Genomic DNA, 14,187 nt, shown 5'->3' with positions numbered 1-14,187 from the left:
CGTAGCTGCTTTCGTCTCCATCCGGTATCAGAATCAGGTTTATTTGGCCAAGTGAGCGCACAAAAGGGGAATCTGGTTCTGAATGATGGTGACGCTCTACTAGAACACACGATTTACAGATAAACATACGATATCCATCCAATATACACAGATAGACAGATACTTACTTAAACTTTTACTTCTAGTCATGTGTGGGCGCCACAGAAAAAGATGGACGACACGTACAAACGCTGCACAGTGGCGATTAGGGGGCGGAGCAGAGGTCCCGTCGATACACGCACTCGACCAATCGCGTCGAGTCAGTCTCAGCTGTCAATCATGATTAAAAAAATTAAAAACAAACTTCCAGGAATAATGAAGACTTGAGCAAACATCAGTGTGATACGAACTAAGAGGACAGAAATGGTTTGGTCCATGTCCCAGCCATTAACAAGGAGGAGGCAGGGTTTTTGACCTGTGCTGCAGCTGTAGCCACCAGGTCTCAATCGAGATGCATCATGTGTTTCTTTGGGGGGGGGGGGCTCTGCTTTGTTCCCACTTTGGGCCCCTCAGGTCTCTTTTGCCCCGGGGCCCCTGGGGTCTCTTGAGACGCTCCTGTCAGCTGATCATGAGGCTGATTACAAGCAGATAGAAGCTGTTCCTGTGTCTTGGGACTGTGGAGCACGAGGCCCTGTAGCGCCTACTAGAGGAGAGGAGTGGGGGAACAGTTGTGTGATTTCCTGGTTCTTGTGGAGAGCAGGTCCTGAAGGGGGGGGGCAGGGAAGTCCCAATGACCTCTCTGCTGAGTTCACTGTTGTAATTATTCTCAGTAGCTTGGTTTGCCAAAATGCAACAAGTATTTTTTGATGTTTTTGAAGTTTTTAATTGCAACCGAGCAGCGACAGCTCCAGTGAATCATCCTGTAAGTGGATGAACCAGATGTTGAACCTGAGAAAACAAAGTGCATGCTGGTACTTTAAAGCACATTCTCAGCGGTGCAGGTACAGAGCCGCTCTAGAAATAGAAAGTCCTGTGCAGGTTGTGAAGCTGCAGCGGTGAAACGTCCAGTAAACTGTTTAAAGATCTGCTGCGATGTGATGGATGAGTGCAACACAGGAAGAGCTGCTGAAGTTCAGGTTGATGAGAGGAGGAGAGAAGGAGGAGGGAGGAGGAGAGAAGGAGGAGGGAGGAGGAGAGAAGGAGGAGGACGTGGATCCTCGAGGATGTGTTGCCCTCATGTGGTGAGAATAAAACACTGGAACTGTTTTAGGAGGAAATGTTTCATAACTTGATCTCTGACGATGATCTGAATCAGAGAAGAACGGATCTTTTTTTATTGACTGATTGAATAGTTTTACCGTTTGAGTTGAATGTGTAATATTATTACCGTGTTAAATATTACCTAATGAATGTGTATGTTTAACTTTTAACTTTTAAAAACAACGAAAAAATTGTTTAAAAAATACTCAAATAGATAAACACTAATATGAGTTTATGAATATATCAATTCACACTATCGGGTGTATTTCAAAACAGAAAATGCTTTAGATTGTATATTATAAAAATTATATTGCATGAATATGTTGTTTTAATAACACACAGGGTACACACATGAATGGAGTAATATTTGATACAATGATCCAAAGTATTTCAGCAATAAAAAGTATTTAGTTTTTTCATTTATGTCAAATTTTCCACAAAACTTATTTGGCAAAGCAAATATAAAATACAAGCCAATTTCTTTAAGTGTGTTGTAACTAATAGAGAATAATATGGTTAAAGGTTAAATGGACCAAAGGTCACAAAACAAAGCGTTGGACAATTTAATATTGAACCTAATGGTGATTGTAAGATGAAAGTTTGAGGATCAGGGAACTTTTTACACTTTATTCTTAAAGCGAACTTACAGATGAAGGTGAACTCTCTGGGTTTTTCCTCATTTCTCCACTTCCTCGTGGAAACATTCCTGTCGGTGTCAGAGGCTTGTGCGAACGAGTAAATGGGAGTTTTGACGCGTTTGCTCTCGTGCTGCCTGAATCTATGACACAGTTATGAATTAAACTCGTGCAAACAACTGAATCACTTTTCTTTTCCTTCCCGTTACGCAACAACGATCGACTCACGCAGTGAAAAGTGCCTCTGGACACACAAATATGCATCTTTATGTGACATTGTGGGGCATGTTTTCAAAAAGGACGCATTTGTTTATCCACAAAACACCATCCCATTTTCATTATATTTAAAACACATGGATTATATTTATATGTTTTAGCACGGATACGTATTCTAGAGGAAGCTCATATATGGAGAACAATAAACGTGAGTGAGAGGACACACCTCTGCCCCTCCTTCGCTCACAGGCTGCAACATGCTGGACAGGATTCGGTTTATTATGGACTGAGATAACAGACGCTGTGGGAGACGGACAGAGCAACATCTGGATATTTAAATCTCACTCACACCACAAAGAGACACATCCCGCTCTGGACAGGTCGGTTATTCTTAAACTTAAAAAAAAACTCTTTAAAAACCTTTTATTTGTCGCTTTAATTTCTCTGCAAGACTTTCGCTTCACATCTTTTCCTCTCTCCTCTTCTCCCCTTCTCTCTTTTTCCATCTCAGAACAATCATTTACTTTTTCTTGACGTGATTATTTACACATGGCAGATTTATTACAAACCCATGACTCATTATTTAAATACCTGTGGACTGTGAGCTATTCCACTGCCGTTACTCTTCTGGCAGGAGCGAGTGTCCAGTTTTGTTTTGCTGCTGACTAATTGCCCTCAAAATCGTCAAAAACAACTCTGCAGCAGTTTACAGTGAAAAATACCGTGTCTGTATTTCTGATTATCGGTTTCTGTTGCGTTTATTTCCACCCTCTTTTCCCTCAGCTTGACATCTAAACTGAAATTACAGATGTTTTTCATTCCAATACAACATGATGCTTTAACAATATGTGCTTTGCAATATTCTGTCATAAACTGAGTGATTTTTTATCTCTTGACAAATGGTGTAGGTGTATTTTGATTGGAAACGTCTGAGGCACCAGGTTTATTCAAATCTTTAAATGTTTTCTGACACACAGTGTTTTCTACTGACAGCATCAGCGTGGTGCTTACACCGAGCTCTCTTGCTTGTGATGTAAGTCAGGCTCTGGGTGATTTTGTTTACTCGTCCACTCTCGTACGAAGCCGTCAGGGGAAAATAAACAGCCGGCTTCAGTTGGACCAGAGCGAGGACATTATGACTTAATCAGGAAATAAGGACTTGATGTTGTTTTGAGCAGATCACGTTGTGATACGACCATTTTTGGAACCAGTGACCTCCTCTCTGCTTCGCTCATCTTTAATAGTATCGTCACACTCGAGTCAGGGACACACACACAGCGACCTGACTACTGTGTTCTGTGGAACTGGTTTTCAAGTGGAAAGACAACGAGAGACACTCAGAACAGATTCTCTAACGATGCTGCAGTCAAACCATCAATATCACATGATCGGATACATTTTCTGACGCTCTTAACGTGATCAATATTCTGTAATCAAACAATGCTTTTATTCTAGTGCTTTAAAGTACAGTTTCTGCAGCACTTTCTCTGTCATACATCACACACACTGCAATTTGGAGCTCAGTATCTTGCCCAAGGACACTTCGGCACGAGGAATTGGGAAGGGATCGAACCACCGACCTTCTGGTTAGTGAACGACCTTCTCTTCCACAGCTGCATAACCTCGCTGTAAGATGTGATAAAGCACTTACAGTTAAAAAACATATAAGATAAATACATACTAACTCACCCCCACAAAGGAGGTCATGTTTTCACCCTGGATGTTTATTTAGTTTGTTTTGTTGTTTATTTGCTATTTAAGGAAGATTACGCAAAAAACAAACTGAAAGGTTTACCACGAAACCTAGTGGCAGGATGTGGCACGTGTCCAGGAAAAAGCATTTCAATTTTGGCCCGGATCCGCATCAGGGAGTGGGTGTATAATTTCTAGGTTTGGTTGTGTTTTTTAACATCTACACAATTTTCCGAGGGATTAATTCATGAATGAGGCCCATTTAGAGGACTGATATCTATTACGATGGGCAGTGTGGTGCAGCTTGATTGAATTTAAAGGGTCTGTTGGGCCTTGGCGGAGGAATGAACTCTACTGAGTGTCATTCCAGTTCAGTACGGACACTTTTTACCACTAGTTCATAAACCCGTGCATGGTGGCTGAACCCAGACTTTGTCCAAATATAAAGATGCACCCATTTAGAAATGTTCTGTGACATCTCCCTTTTTTAGTTTGTCTCTGTGTACTTTCATTTTTTCTTTCACAAATAATTGTGAAACCTCCAATAAGCAGAAGGCTTTAGAGAAAAGAAAGGCTGTGTTGAAATCCTGCTCTTGTTTGACGCAGAGCTGCTGATGCTCGGCATGTTTTAGCACGCCGCCTCGTGAACTGAGCTGCACGCTGAGCTACAGGCTTTGAATATTTCAGAGGCTGAGTCAGAACTGACACCCTGTACTTCTGTAAATCACTCATGTTCAATTAGCAAACAAATGTTTTCTTCATCTACAGTTACTGGTGGAACAAAGCCGTCTTTTTTATAAATGCTTCCTTATGAGATTGGTACTAAACTAAAGTAATCTGATACAACAGCACTGCTGTAAAACTGGCAACTACAGATGAACCTGCTGATTCAGGTTCTAACGTTGTCTCTCGTCCTCAGGATCCAAACTCCCTCCATCATGAAGAACAATACAAACCCAGAGAGCAACAGCGTCGTGAGCAATGACTTCTCCACGTCCTTCGGCGCCCTCATCCTCGGCCTGGTCTGCCTCCTGGGCGTCCCTGGCAACTTCTTCATCGTCTGGAGCATCCTGGCGCGCGTCCGACGACGCTCGGTCACCACCATCCTCATCCTCAACCTGGCGTGTGCCGACGGCTTCCTCATGATCCTCACCATCTTCTTCATCGTCTACCTGGCCAAGCAGACGTGGGTCTTCGGTAACCCCTTGTGCAAGGCCCTGTTCTACCTGTGCAACTCCAACATGTACGCGTCCATCTTCCTGATCACACTGATGAGCGTGCACAGGATGGTGGCGGTGGTGTTTCCCATGAAACTGCCCTCCGTAGCCAGCAGGAAGATTGTGAGGAGGGTGATCATGGGCATGTGGGCGCTGGTGCTGCTCATTGCGATTCCCTCACTGGTGTTTCGGGACGTGAGAATAGACAAAGACGAACAGAATAAGAGCAGAATTGTGTGTGCGCCCAATCACACCCTTCCTCGACATGTAAGTAAAGATAGAGCTGCAGCTAACAGTTAAGTTATTGAACAAATTTCCATAAGACTTGGTGGAAGGATCAGCCAAGAAAGAAGCCTATGAATTTAGGCGCGAGTCTGGTCAAAGGGGAGAATCCAGGAATTGTTTTAAATCATTTCCTTAAAATTGCAAATTATCCCCAATTCCCCCGGGAAACTAATTGATGGGAAAAATCAGGCATCTTTAGGGGACTGATATCTCTGAGTGTGTTCACTTTGGTGCGGATCCAAATAAGATAGATCTAGATCTAGTGGATTCAAATGTGGTGTCATAGGGAGGAAGACTTGTTTTCAGCCGCTATACAATAAAACATTTTGGCTTGGATCCAGACAAAGGGGCAGATCCAGGAAGTATTTTATCACTTTCCTAAACATCAGGTCTTGGTGGAGGAATGTATACGCTACTGAGCACCATTCTAGTTGTTTGCTCAAAAACCCAAAGCAATGTTCTCAAATGATTTGTTTTCTCCCGTCAAACGCACAAAACCTCCAAAAGCTGAGAGAACCTTTGAAGAGTTCAGTGAAGAAACTCTCAGCTACACGATGGAATTGAATCTGGTGCAGAGAACTTGTTCTGCTTCCATGTAGGAGACAGAAAACGAGCTCTGCCGCCCGGCTGTTGTATTCCTCCGCCAGCACCAGTTCAGTCTCAGTCCACACATGAGGTCCTTTGATCACCGAGATCTGAGTGACACCTGGTCAAAACTTAAAGAGAAACCCTCAAGGCAGACTCTGTGAGGCCACTGTGACCTTGACCTTTGACCTTTGACCACCTAAATCTAATCAGTTCATCTGTGAGTCTGTGTGCGGAATGTGAAAGGATTCTCTTGTTGCTTCCTGAAGATAAAATGTTCACGAAGCAGAAAGAGGTTTCACAAAGTCACAGCGACCTTGACCTTTGACAATCGACCGCCCAACTTGAATTAGTTTTTTTTTTAGTCCAATGATCATTTGTACCAAATTTGAAGAAATTCCCTCAGGGCGTTGTTAGGATATCGTGTTAAAAAGAATGGGACGCACAGACAACTTGGAAGTAACACATCTGGTGACTGGCTGCCGTTACTTAAAAACAGGAAATACACAATATGTGTGTATTTCCAACCACCGAACAAATACTCTCCTCTCCTGACTTGGGCTGATCAGAACATGTACTAAGAGAATAATTAAATCTTCTATTGTTGTGTCTGATCAAAAGTCTAAAGCCCAAAGATTTTGAGTTTTCTCTGAGGAGCTGGAAACTTTTAAACTTTTAAACGATCTACAACTTGGCTCCACTCGTCTTGTTCCGCCTTGTTTTGACAGATCCCTTCATGTCGGCTGAAGCCCAGATAACCATGACTTTTCCTTTTTTTCCTCTCCTCCTGTGTGTAGGTGCGTTTCCAGTACGCCTTCGAGACAGTGTCGGGATTCATTCTTCCTTACGCAATCATCATTACCTGCTATGTTCTCATCCTGCGGCGCCTGAGGCAGACCACGTTCCGGAGAAAGATCCGCAGCGAGAAGCTCATCCTGGCCATCGTGGTGATGTTCGGCGCCTTCTGGCTGCCGTACCACGTCATCAACATGATACAGGTGAGTGACTTCACCGGATCAGATGGAAATCTGCTTCTCAAGCCTGTTTACCAGCTGTTGAATGAACTCAGTGTTTGGTTTGGTTCCAGGTTGCAGCGATGTGGTACCCAGCGGATTCACCCACCAAAAAAATGTGAGTATTTGTTTATTCGCTCCTCATGACAGAATTAAAAACTAACACTAAAAAGGCTAATAACGGTATTAAGTGTGTATTTATCTGTGTATTTGCAGACTGGACCACATCACTAAGTCGAGTCGTGCCATCACCTCATCGCTGGCCTTCATCAGCAGCTGTGCCAACCCCGTCCTCTACACCTTCGCTGGGAAGTCCTACATCAAGAAGAACGGCTTCACCTTCATGGCGAAGCTCTTTGAGGGAGCGACGTCGGACCACTCGGGAGCCAAGACGACTCAGGTCGGGGATACAGACACTGGTTATACAGCAGCTGCGACCTGAACAAGTATTATGGATTTGTAGATACTGTGTTGAAACTTGAGTTTGACTGAAACAATCATGTTTAACTGACGTGTAAATAGTTAATTTTTTTTTACATTTGTATCATTTAGTTTTACATTTTGTGGCAGTTAGAGAATATAATTTTTAATATAATAACAAGAACATGAGAAAATGCAATGTGAGAAAAACACAAACTGAAATTCTTTAAGAACCTTTCTTCAACTCGCTCTATTTACCATTTGCAGTATATATATTTTGTGAATGTTTAAGAAACTACTTTTATGCAGTAATAATACTTATTGCCAGATTTTGAACACAATTGTCCTATTACATTTTATTTGACTGCGTTCTACATCATTTGTTTACACAGCAGTCTCCACTAATGGACAGGAGGTTTGCTCGTAAACAAAAATACTTTACAGCTACACAACATTGTTATAAATTATAGTTCTGCTCAAATAGTTTTTAATCATAGGAATGAGTAGTGTTGCCTGTAGATCCTTATTTTGCTTTAGATTAATGGCGTTGAGCTTAATTGTAGCTCAGTCTTGCACATTCCTGTTTTAGACCAGAGGTCATTGAACCATTTCATCAACAGCTCATTGAATAAATCAGTATTAAAGAAATCTGGTAAATAACAAGTTTCATAAGAATGGAAAACTTTAGAGGGTGGATCACTGTTTAGAAATGTCAGGAGCTGGATTTTGACAAGTTCCCAGGTGCAAACACTTCTCTTTACATTTTTATAATGCAACGCTTGGGTTTCTTGTTACTTTCTGCAATCATGACAATTGTAATTGAGTTTCTGTTTGTCTGCCTTTGTAAATCTCAACTTTGAGTAATGCACATGTATTGTTAATGTAATTCTTCAAAGCACTGAATTGTGACATATTCATATCCCTGTTTTTTAAGCCCCCATTCTTAGGATATATCATGTGATCATTCCCCCCCCCAAATATCCCTCTTTGCATGTCATGTTTGTTTCCCGCTAAAATAATTGAGACAGTCAGCAACTTCGAAACACATCCAACTACTGATAAACCGACCAATGTCTCTGATCTGCAAATTAAAAGAACACTGCAGTTTTACACAATTCTCTTTATTTGACAGCGATCCAGTTTATACAATGGCACAAGGAAATGGCGACCTTCAACTTTGAATACAGTGATAAGAGCAAGAAATACTATTTAGCGTAGTTTCAGCTTTAAATTACAAAATCCCAAACCGAAGCGATCCAGCATAGATCCGTTTCTGCATCGCTCCCATTACCTGTAGAAGAGAAATTATAAAAGTGATTTAATAGGGGTGTCAAACTCCATGGGGTTGCATGAACACCAACATGCAGGTCTTACAATTATGTGCAACTTCATGCATCAGTGAACTGTAGAAGACGAGAACTGGTACTGACCTTATCTCATCAGATCCATCCAGGTCGGGCTCTGAAATCACACAACAAAGCATGGTCGTTAGTTTCAACGTGGAACAAAATAAAACAGGCGCAGCATCTGTTCCGTCAAACCCCATCAGAGCAGTAGAGATTATAATCATGAGGTTCAGGTGAAACACGGACTGCAAAATCATCATTAAAGGTTTGACTGAAGAAAAGCGGCATCGTTCAAAAGGTCGAGAAGAGACACAGATAAAAGTTGAACCTCCCTGAAACTAATGCAGAGTGAGATGCTCCTGATAAACTGAGTAAATCTTAATCAGCCTGAAACTCATCAGAACCGAGGCCTGTACATGTGACCTACTCATTTATAAATATTCATTCCTGCAGAGCTGCAAAAGTACATTTACTCAGGTGCTGCACTCAATTACAATTTTTTAAAAAAGGTACTAACTTTCAGTAAAGTACAATTCAGAGGCAAGTATTGTAGTTTCTACTAATTTTTGCATCTGTAGCAGATATTAAAATAACACTATTAATCCATAAAGGGGGAAATGTAAACATACAGCAGTTTAAGAGTAATCAAATTAGCTGCTAACCAATCAATAATCAAACTAAATAGGACTATAGCAGCATTTTTACATGTTGTCTGAACAAAGACTTAGAATCACGTCATCAAAATAAGGTTTCCTGATTATTAAACTTTTACATCAGTTACTGACTAAATGGAAACACACGTGTAATGTATTGTTTAAGATTAAATCAGTGGTTTTCAAATTTGTTTGGTTTGAGACCTCGTGGTTAAAAGAAATGTTCAGAGTTATCAGCTCCTTCTGAAAAAGACTTGGTGATTCTTTAATTTTGCAACATTACAAAACAGATATAATAACCAAACCCACCTGAGGATTGGTTGAAATAATAATAATAAAGATGATCTGATTATTAGAGAATAAAAACGTCTCCTCACTCTGACGCAGTTTTACTTTGTGGCTCACGAGTGAAACAACCACGAGGTCTGAAGCGAACAATGGAGGGAAATAAGGAAATAACCACAACTACCACACACTTAAACACACACAGACACACACACTAATGACATGTGATTACAAACCTGAGGGTGGTTAATCGAGGACGAAGCAGAACATGTGTTTGCGTGTGATTCCTCCGCAGAGACACGCGCTTCCTCCGTCACCGCAACGAGGAAGAGAGACCGCTAATGAAGCGGAGCCGCAATTTATCTGCTGATCAACACCACGTGTCTGCTGCGGGCCTCCGTCACAACCTGCCACTTCCGGGTCTGCTGCGCAATAAAGCTGCTGCGAATCAGACCCGCAGAGGATTTATATCCACTTTGGACTGTGGAGGTTTGAATGTTTACAGAAAATACACAAAATATCTACACATTCAGTGATTCTGTTGTTCTTGCAAAAATTATTATACAATAAAAACTATTATTATTATTAATTAAATCAATATTGTTATTACTACAACCACTACTACTACTATCAATTGTCCACTATATAATAAATGAGCATGAATGGGGAACAATAACAAAGAGACACTGCATCTGGCTCTCAGGGAATTTTAATTTACTTTTAAATGTGGAGATATTGAAGACTTTAAAAAAAGATTACAAAACTTAAAATATCAACAAATTCAGTGATTCTGTTGTTCTTACAAAGATATTGTTCATAAAAACATCAATCCAATCCGACACAAAAATCGTATACAATAATAACAGTTATAATTATTACAATCAGTATTACCACTTTACTTTAATTTACCACTAGTACTACTACTACTACTACTAATTGTCCTCTGTACAATTAAAGGAGACACTGCATTTACAAAACTTAAAATATCCAACAAACATTAATCTAATCTTATAAAATAATGTAAACATAATAATAATAATACCAATACTACTAGTACTACTAATAATAATATTAACGTACAATATATCTTAATATAATAATATCTAATATTATTTTATCAAATGAAGTAGAAACCCTGGTTTTTGTGTTTATTTCACTCTATACAATACTATGAGTATGAATTGACACAAAATGACTAAACAACTAAATGGCTCGATCAACATCAACAATCACAAAGAGACACAAAAAGAGTCAAATGGATCAAAAATGAACACAACAGGGATAAAAACACACAAAACAACAAATCGGGACACAAAACATGATACATTATTATATTTATATTATGCATATCTATATATATATATAGATAAGTGCAAAGTGAACCAGCTGCTGTGTTTAAATAAACATCAGCTGTTCTTTTAAAACCCACAACTCCCTGTAAACTACAAAATGACGTCACTTCCGGTTGAAGTACGGGGCTCGCGTTGGTCCAAAAAGCTCCTGAAAGCATCTCGCAGGCAGCACAGCTCGGTCAGACTGACACCGTGAGAGCTGTCGCGTCATTGAACCCTGAACCATGAGAGTCCTGATAGGTACGTGTCTCTTTTATCTAATATATATTTATATTGTATGTTTCTGTTATCAAAGGTCAACGTGACAGAACACCACCAGCTAGCTGCTAGCTGCTGTTAGCATAGCAGGCGTAAAGCTGCATTTTCCAGTCACGTCTTTTGTGCACATTCGCGTTTGTTCGTCCTGCTGCAGTGAAACTGACGTGATGGTGATAAACACGTGGATCTGTCTCTGGCCAGTTTCATATTTACACAAAGAAAAGTTTGCTAAAGTCACACAGGAGTCCTGTTTTGTAAGCATGTCTAGTACGCATGCGCACTTTCAATATAAATCATAGTGAATCTCTTATGTATTTATATCCCGTTAGTTTGTCATTTAAATGAATGAGGTTCTGCGAAATACCAGAACCACTTCTCTATAATGTTTAATGTCCAAAGTTTAATTAAACCAGTGGAATCTGACCATTGATACCATTAAGGTATGACATTATCTCATATTGTATATTTATATATTCTGTTTACACTTTATATATTAGTTTTATTCCATTTATACTTTTTCCCCTGCATTTATAAGTATTGCATGTATTTCTCACTGATGTCTATTTTTGACTGTCCTCTTTGCTGCTGTAACACGGTAAAGATAGAGAGACAGGACTTTATTGATCCTGTTGTGGGTCTAATAACAGATTATCTTATTTTATTGTATCCTATGTGACAGCAAGTGCAAAGAAACTTAAAATTGTACCTCAGAGCATCACCTGACTGAATATTCAAACCTAACACACCTGAGGATTCATTAAGATGATAATCTTTTTGATGAGCCTGTGTCCTCGTGTGTCCCTCTTCGTCTTCCCTCTCGCAGGAGGAGGATCGGGCTTCGTGGGCCGGGAGCTGTCCCGTCTGCTCAGAGACAAAGGTCATGAGGTCACAGTGATATCTCGCCAGCCTGGTCCAGGGAAAATAACCTGGGTATGATGATCTTAGTTTCATTTAGAATAACAGTAAAAAGAGAGGAGTTGGTTCAAAAGCTCCTGTATCAGCTCATTCACACCATTTTTATACTCCTATTCATATTGTATACGATATCTGTCTATACCATATCTGCATATATGTGTACGTCTGTTCCAGTGATTCCTCCTCTACACCTGCAGCTGTATTGGTTACCACGATGCTGAAATCGATTTTTACTGATGGTTGGATCCCAATTATTTCCACTCGCCTATTGTAGATATTTAGTGTATTTCTCCTCATCTGTGCTCCTGCAGGGTGAGCTGGAGTCTCATGGCCTCCCACCATGTGAGGGCGCCGTCAACTTGGCTGGAGAGAATATCATGAACCCACTGAGATGGTGAGCAGCAAAGAAACAGAGGCTACAACTGACAATCTGTCCATCTCAATTCATTAGTCAATGCAATTATCTATTAAATGTCAGAAAATGATAAATTAAGAGTTGCTGTTATATTCGACTAAGAGTTACTATTAAAAAAAATTTCAATTACACTGTATATGATGAAGAAAAGCACAGATTCCTGACTTTTAAAAAGCTCAAACTAGCAAATATTAACCACATTTGCTTTATAAGTGACCAAATCACTATTATCTTAGCAGAATTGCTGCTTAATAATTGTCTGTTAATGCACAGAAATGTTTCAGGTCATAAAAAACTGACTCAGACAACCACATACAGCTGCACTGTCTGTTTACATATCATATGTAACCCCGGATCTCATTCTCAACCTGTTGATCTGTGTTTATTTGTGGTTTCAGGTGGAATGAAAGCTACAAAAAAGATTTGTTCTCCAGTCGCATCGATACGACTAAAGCTCTGGCTGAAGCCATCGCTGCTTCGCCCACTCCCCCCCACTCCTGGGTGTTGGTGTCGGGTGTGGGTAAGTCTAATGACCAAGCTATGCCGCTCAGAACAGATGAGATAAACTGACTCAAGACACATAAATTGTTGTGTTTTGTCCGCAGCTTGTTACAAACCCAGTCTGACAGACCAGTATACAGAAGACAGTGAGTGGACGCCGTTTGACCTCCTCTCCAAACTCGTCAAAGAGTGGGAGGCGGCTGCGCTGCTTCCTGAGACGGTGGCAAAAAGCACCAGACAAGTCGTCATCAGGCCTGGTGATTAAAAAACATATTTGTTTATATGTTATGTTTTTTATATTTTACACCAATAGATACAAAGAAGTACACAAAAGTACTTAATAGTATTATTATTAATAGTATTATTTCAGTCAGGATATGTTTAGATTAAAAAGCAGGGTAAATAAAAAAAGGAAGACCACAGTATTGACTTGTATCTTTGTATCTACTATGGCAACCTGAGCAATATGATCACATCCCATTCCCCCTTCCCCAGGGGCAGTGCTGGGTCGCGATGGTGGCGCCATGAAGCAAATGCTGCTGCCCTTCTGGCTCGGCCTCGGGGGAACCCTGGGGTCAGGGAGGCAGCCGTTCCCTTGGATCCACGTCTCGGACCTGGCAGGAATCATCGCCCACTCCCTGGAGCCCCTCGCCGACTCCCCCGCGCCTTCTACACAGGTGTTAAATGGAGTCGCACCTGCGCTGAACACCAACTACGAGTTCACTAAAGAACTGGGCCGGCTTCTGAGGCGACCCACCATTTTCCCCGTGCCTGGCTTCATCATCAACGGCCTGATGGGCTCAGAGAGAGCCGTCATCCTCACGCAGGGACAGAAGGTCGTACCTCAGAGGACGTTAGAGGCCGGGTTTCAGTACAAGTACCCAGACTTGACCTCAGCCCTGAAGGAGATTGTTGGGAGTTAAGGGATTCTGGAAGAATGTGCACTGGCTTGAATTATATCTGTTATCATGCCTTCACGGTTAATGAATCGTACACGGAGAGAATATAAAGAGAAATTAGTTGAATGTTTTCTTCACATCTAAAGTAACTAACTGCTTCCAAGATGTGTTGGAATCAAGTTTTACAACTTGCAGATTTGCCCTCTGAGATTTTGTAATAAAAAACATATACACACGAGAAACAGTGGACATCTTTAAAGA

General features: G+C 40.8%; 2 protein-coding genes and 1 long non-coding RNA gene across 3 annotated transcripts; 2 read left to right on the top strand and 1 right to left on the bottom strand.

The window, feature by feature from the left end:
• Window positions 1-2,351: 2,351 nt before the first annotated feature.
• ltb4r2b (leukotriene B4 receptor 2b) lies at window positions 2,352-8,412 on the top strand. Its single transcript, XM_035171365.2, has 5 exons — window positions 2,352-2,470; window positions 4,702-5,266; window positions 6,667-6,867; window positions 6,957-7,000; window positions 7,099-8,412. The coding sequence occupies exons 2-5, from the start codon at window positions 4,721-4,723 to the stop codon at window positions 7,322-7,324; spliced, it is 1,017 nt and encodes a 338-aa protein (XP_035027256.1). The 5' UTR covers window positions 2,352-2,470; window positions 4,702-4,720; the 3' UTR covers window positions 7,325-8,412.
• LOC118118304 lies at window positions 8,408-9,947 on the bottom strand. Its single transcript, XR_004697899.1, has 3 exons — window positions 9,823-9,947; window positions 8,733-8,763; window positions 8,408-8,593 (listed from the first exon to the last, which is right to left on the bottom strand). It is a non-coding gene; the product is annotated as an uncharacterized LOC118118304 (long non-coding RNA).
• Window positions 9,948-11,055: 1,108 nt separating this feature from the next.
• Window positions 11,056-14,185, top strand: sdr39u1 (short chain dehydrogenase/reductase family 39U, member 1). The gene is made up of 6 exons (XM_035170438.2): window positions 11,056-11,178; window positions 12,020-12,126; window positions 12,423-12,505; window positions 12,925-13,046; window positions 13,132-13,284; window positions 13,523-14,185. The coding sequence occupies exons 1-6, from the start codon at window positions 11,163-11,165 to the stop codon at window positions 13,948-13,950; spliced, it is 909 nt and encodes a 302-aa protein (XP_035026329.2). The 5' UTR covers window positions 11,056-11,162; the 3' UTR covers window positions 13,951-14,185.
• Window positions 14,186-14,187: the final 2 nt, after the last annotated feature.

The sequence above is a fragment of the Hippoglossus stenolepis genome, chromosome 11, assembly GCF_022539355.2.
Source record: "Hippoglossus stenolepis isolate QCI-W04-F060 chromosome 11, HSTE1.2, whole genome shotgun sequence".
Classification (NCBI taxonomy): Eukaryota; Metazoa; Chordata; class Actinopteri; order Pleuronectiformes; family Pleuronectidae; genus Hippoglossus; species Hippoglossus stenolepis.
Note: the sequence above shows the minus strand (reverse complement) of the source record. Positions and strands in the feature narration are given on the sequence as shown.

Coding starts and splice junctions, on each gene's coding strand:
- ltb4r2b (XM_035171365.2), top strand. CDS start 4,721: ATGAAGAACAATACAAACCCAGAGAGCAACAGCGTCGTGAGCAATGAC. Junction 5,267..6,666: donor ATCACACCCTTCCTCGACAT/GTAAGTAAAGAT, acceptor TCCTGTGTGTAG/GTGCGTTTCCAGTACGCCTT. Junction 6,868..6,956: donor ACGTCATCAACATGATACAG/GTGAGTGACTTC, acceptor GTTTGGTTCCAG/GTTGCAGCGATGTGGTACCC.
- sdr39u1 (XM_035170438.2), top strand. Junction 12,127..12,422: donor GTCCAGGGAAAATAACCTGG/GTATGATGATCT, acceptor GTGCTCCTGCAG/GGTGAGCTGGAGTCTCATGG. Junction 12,506..12,924: donor ATCATGAACCCACTGAGATG/GTGAGCAGCAAA, acceptor TTGTGGTTTCAG/GTGGAATGAAAGCTACAAAA.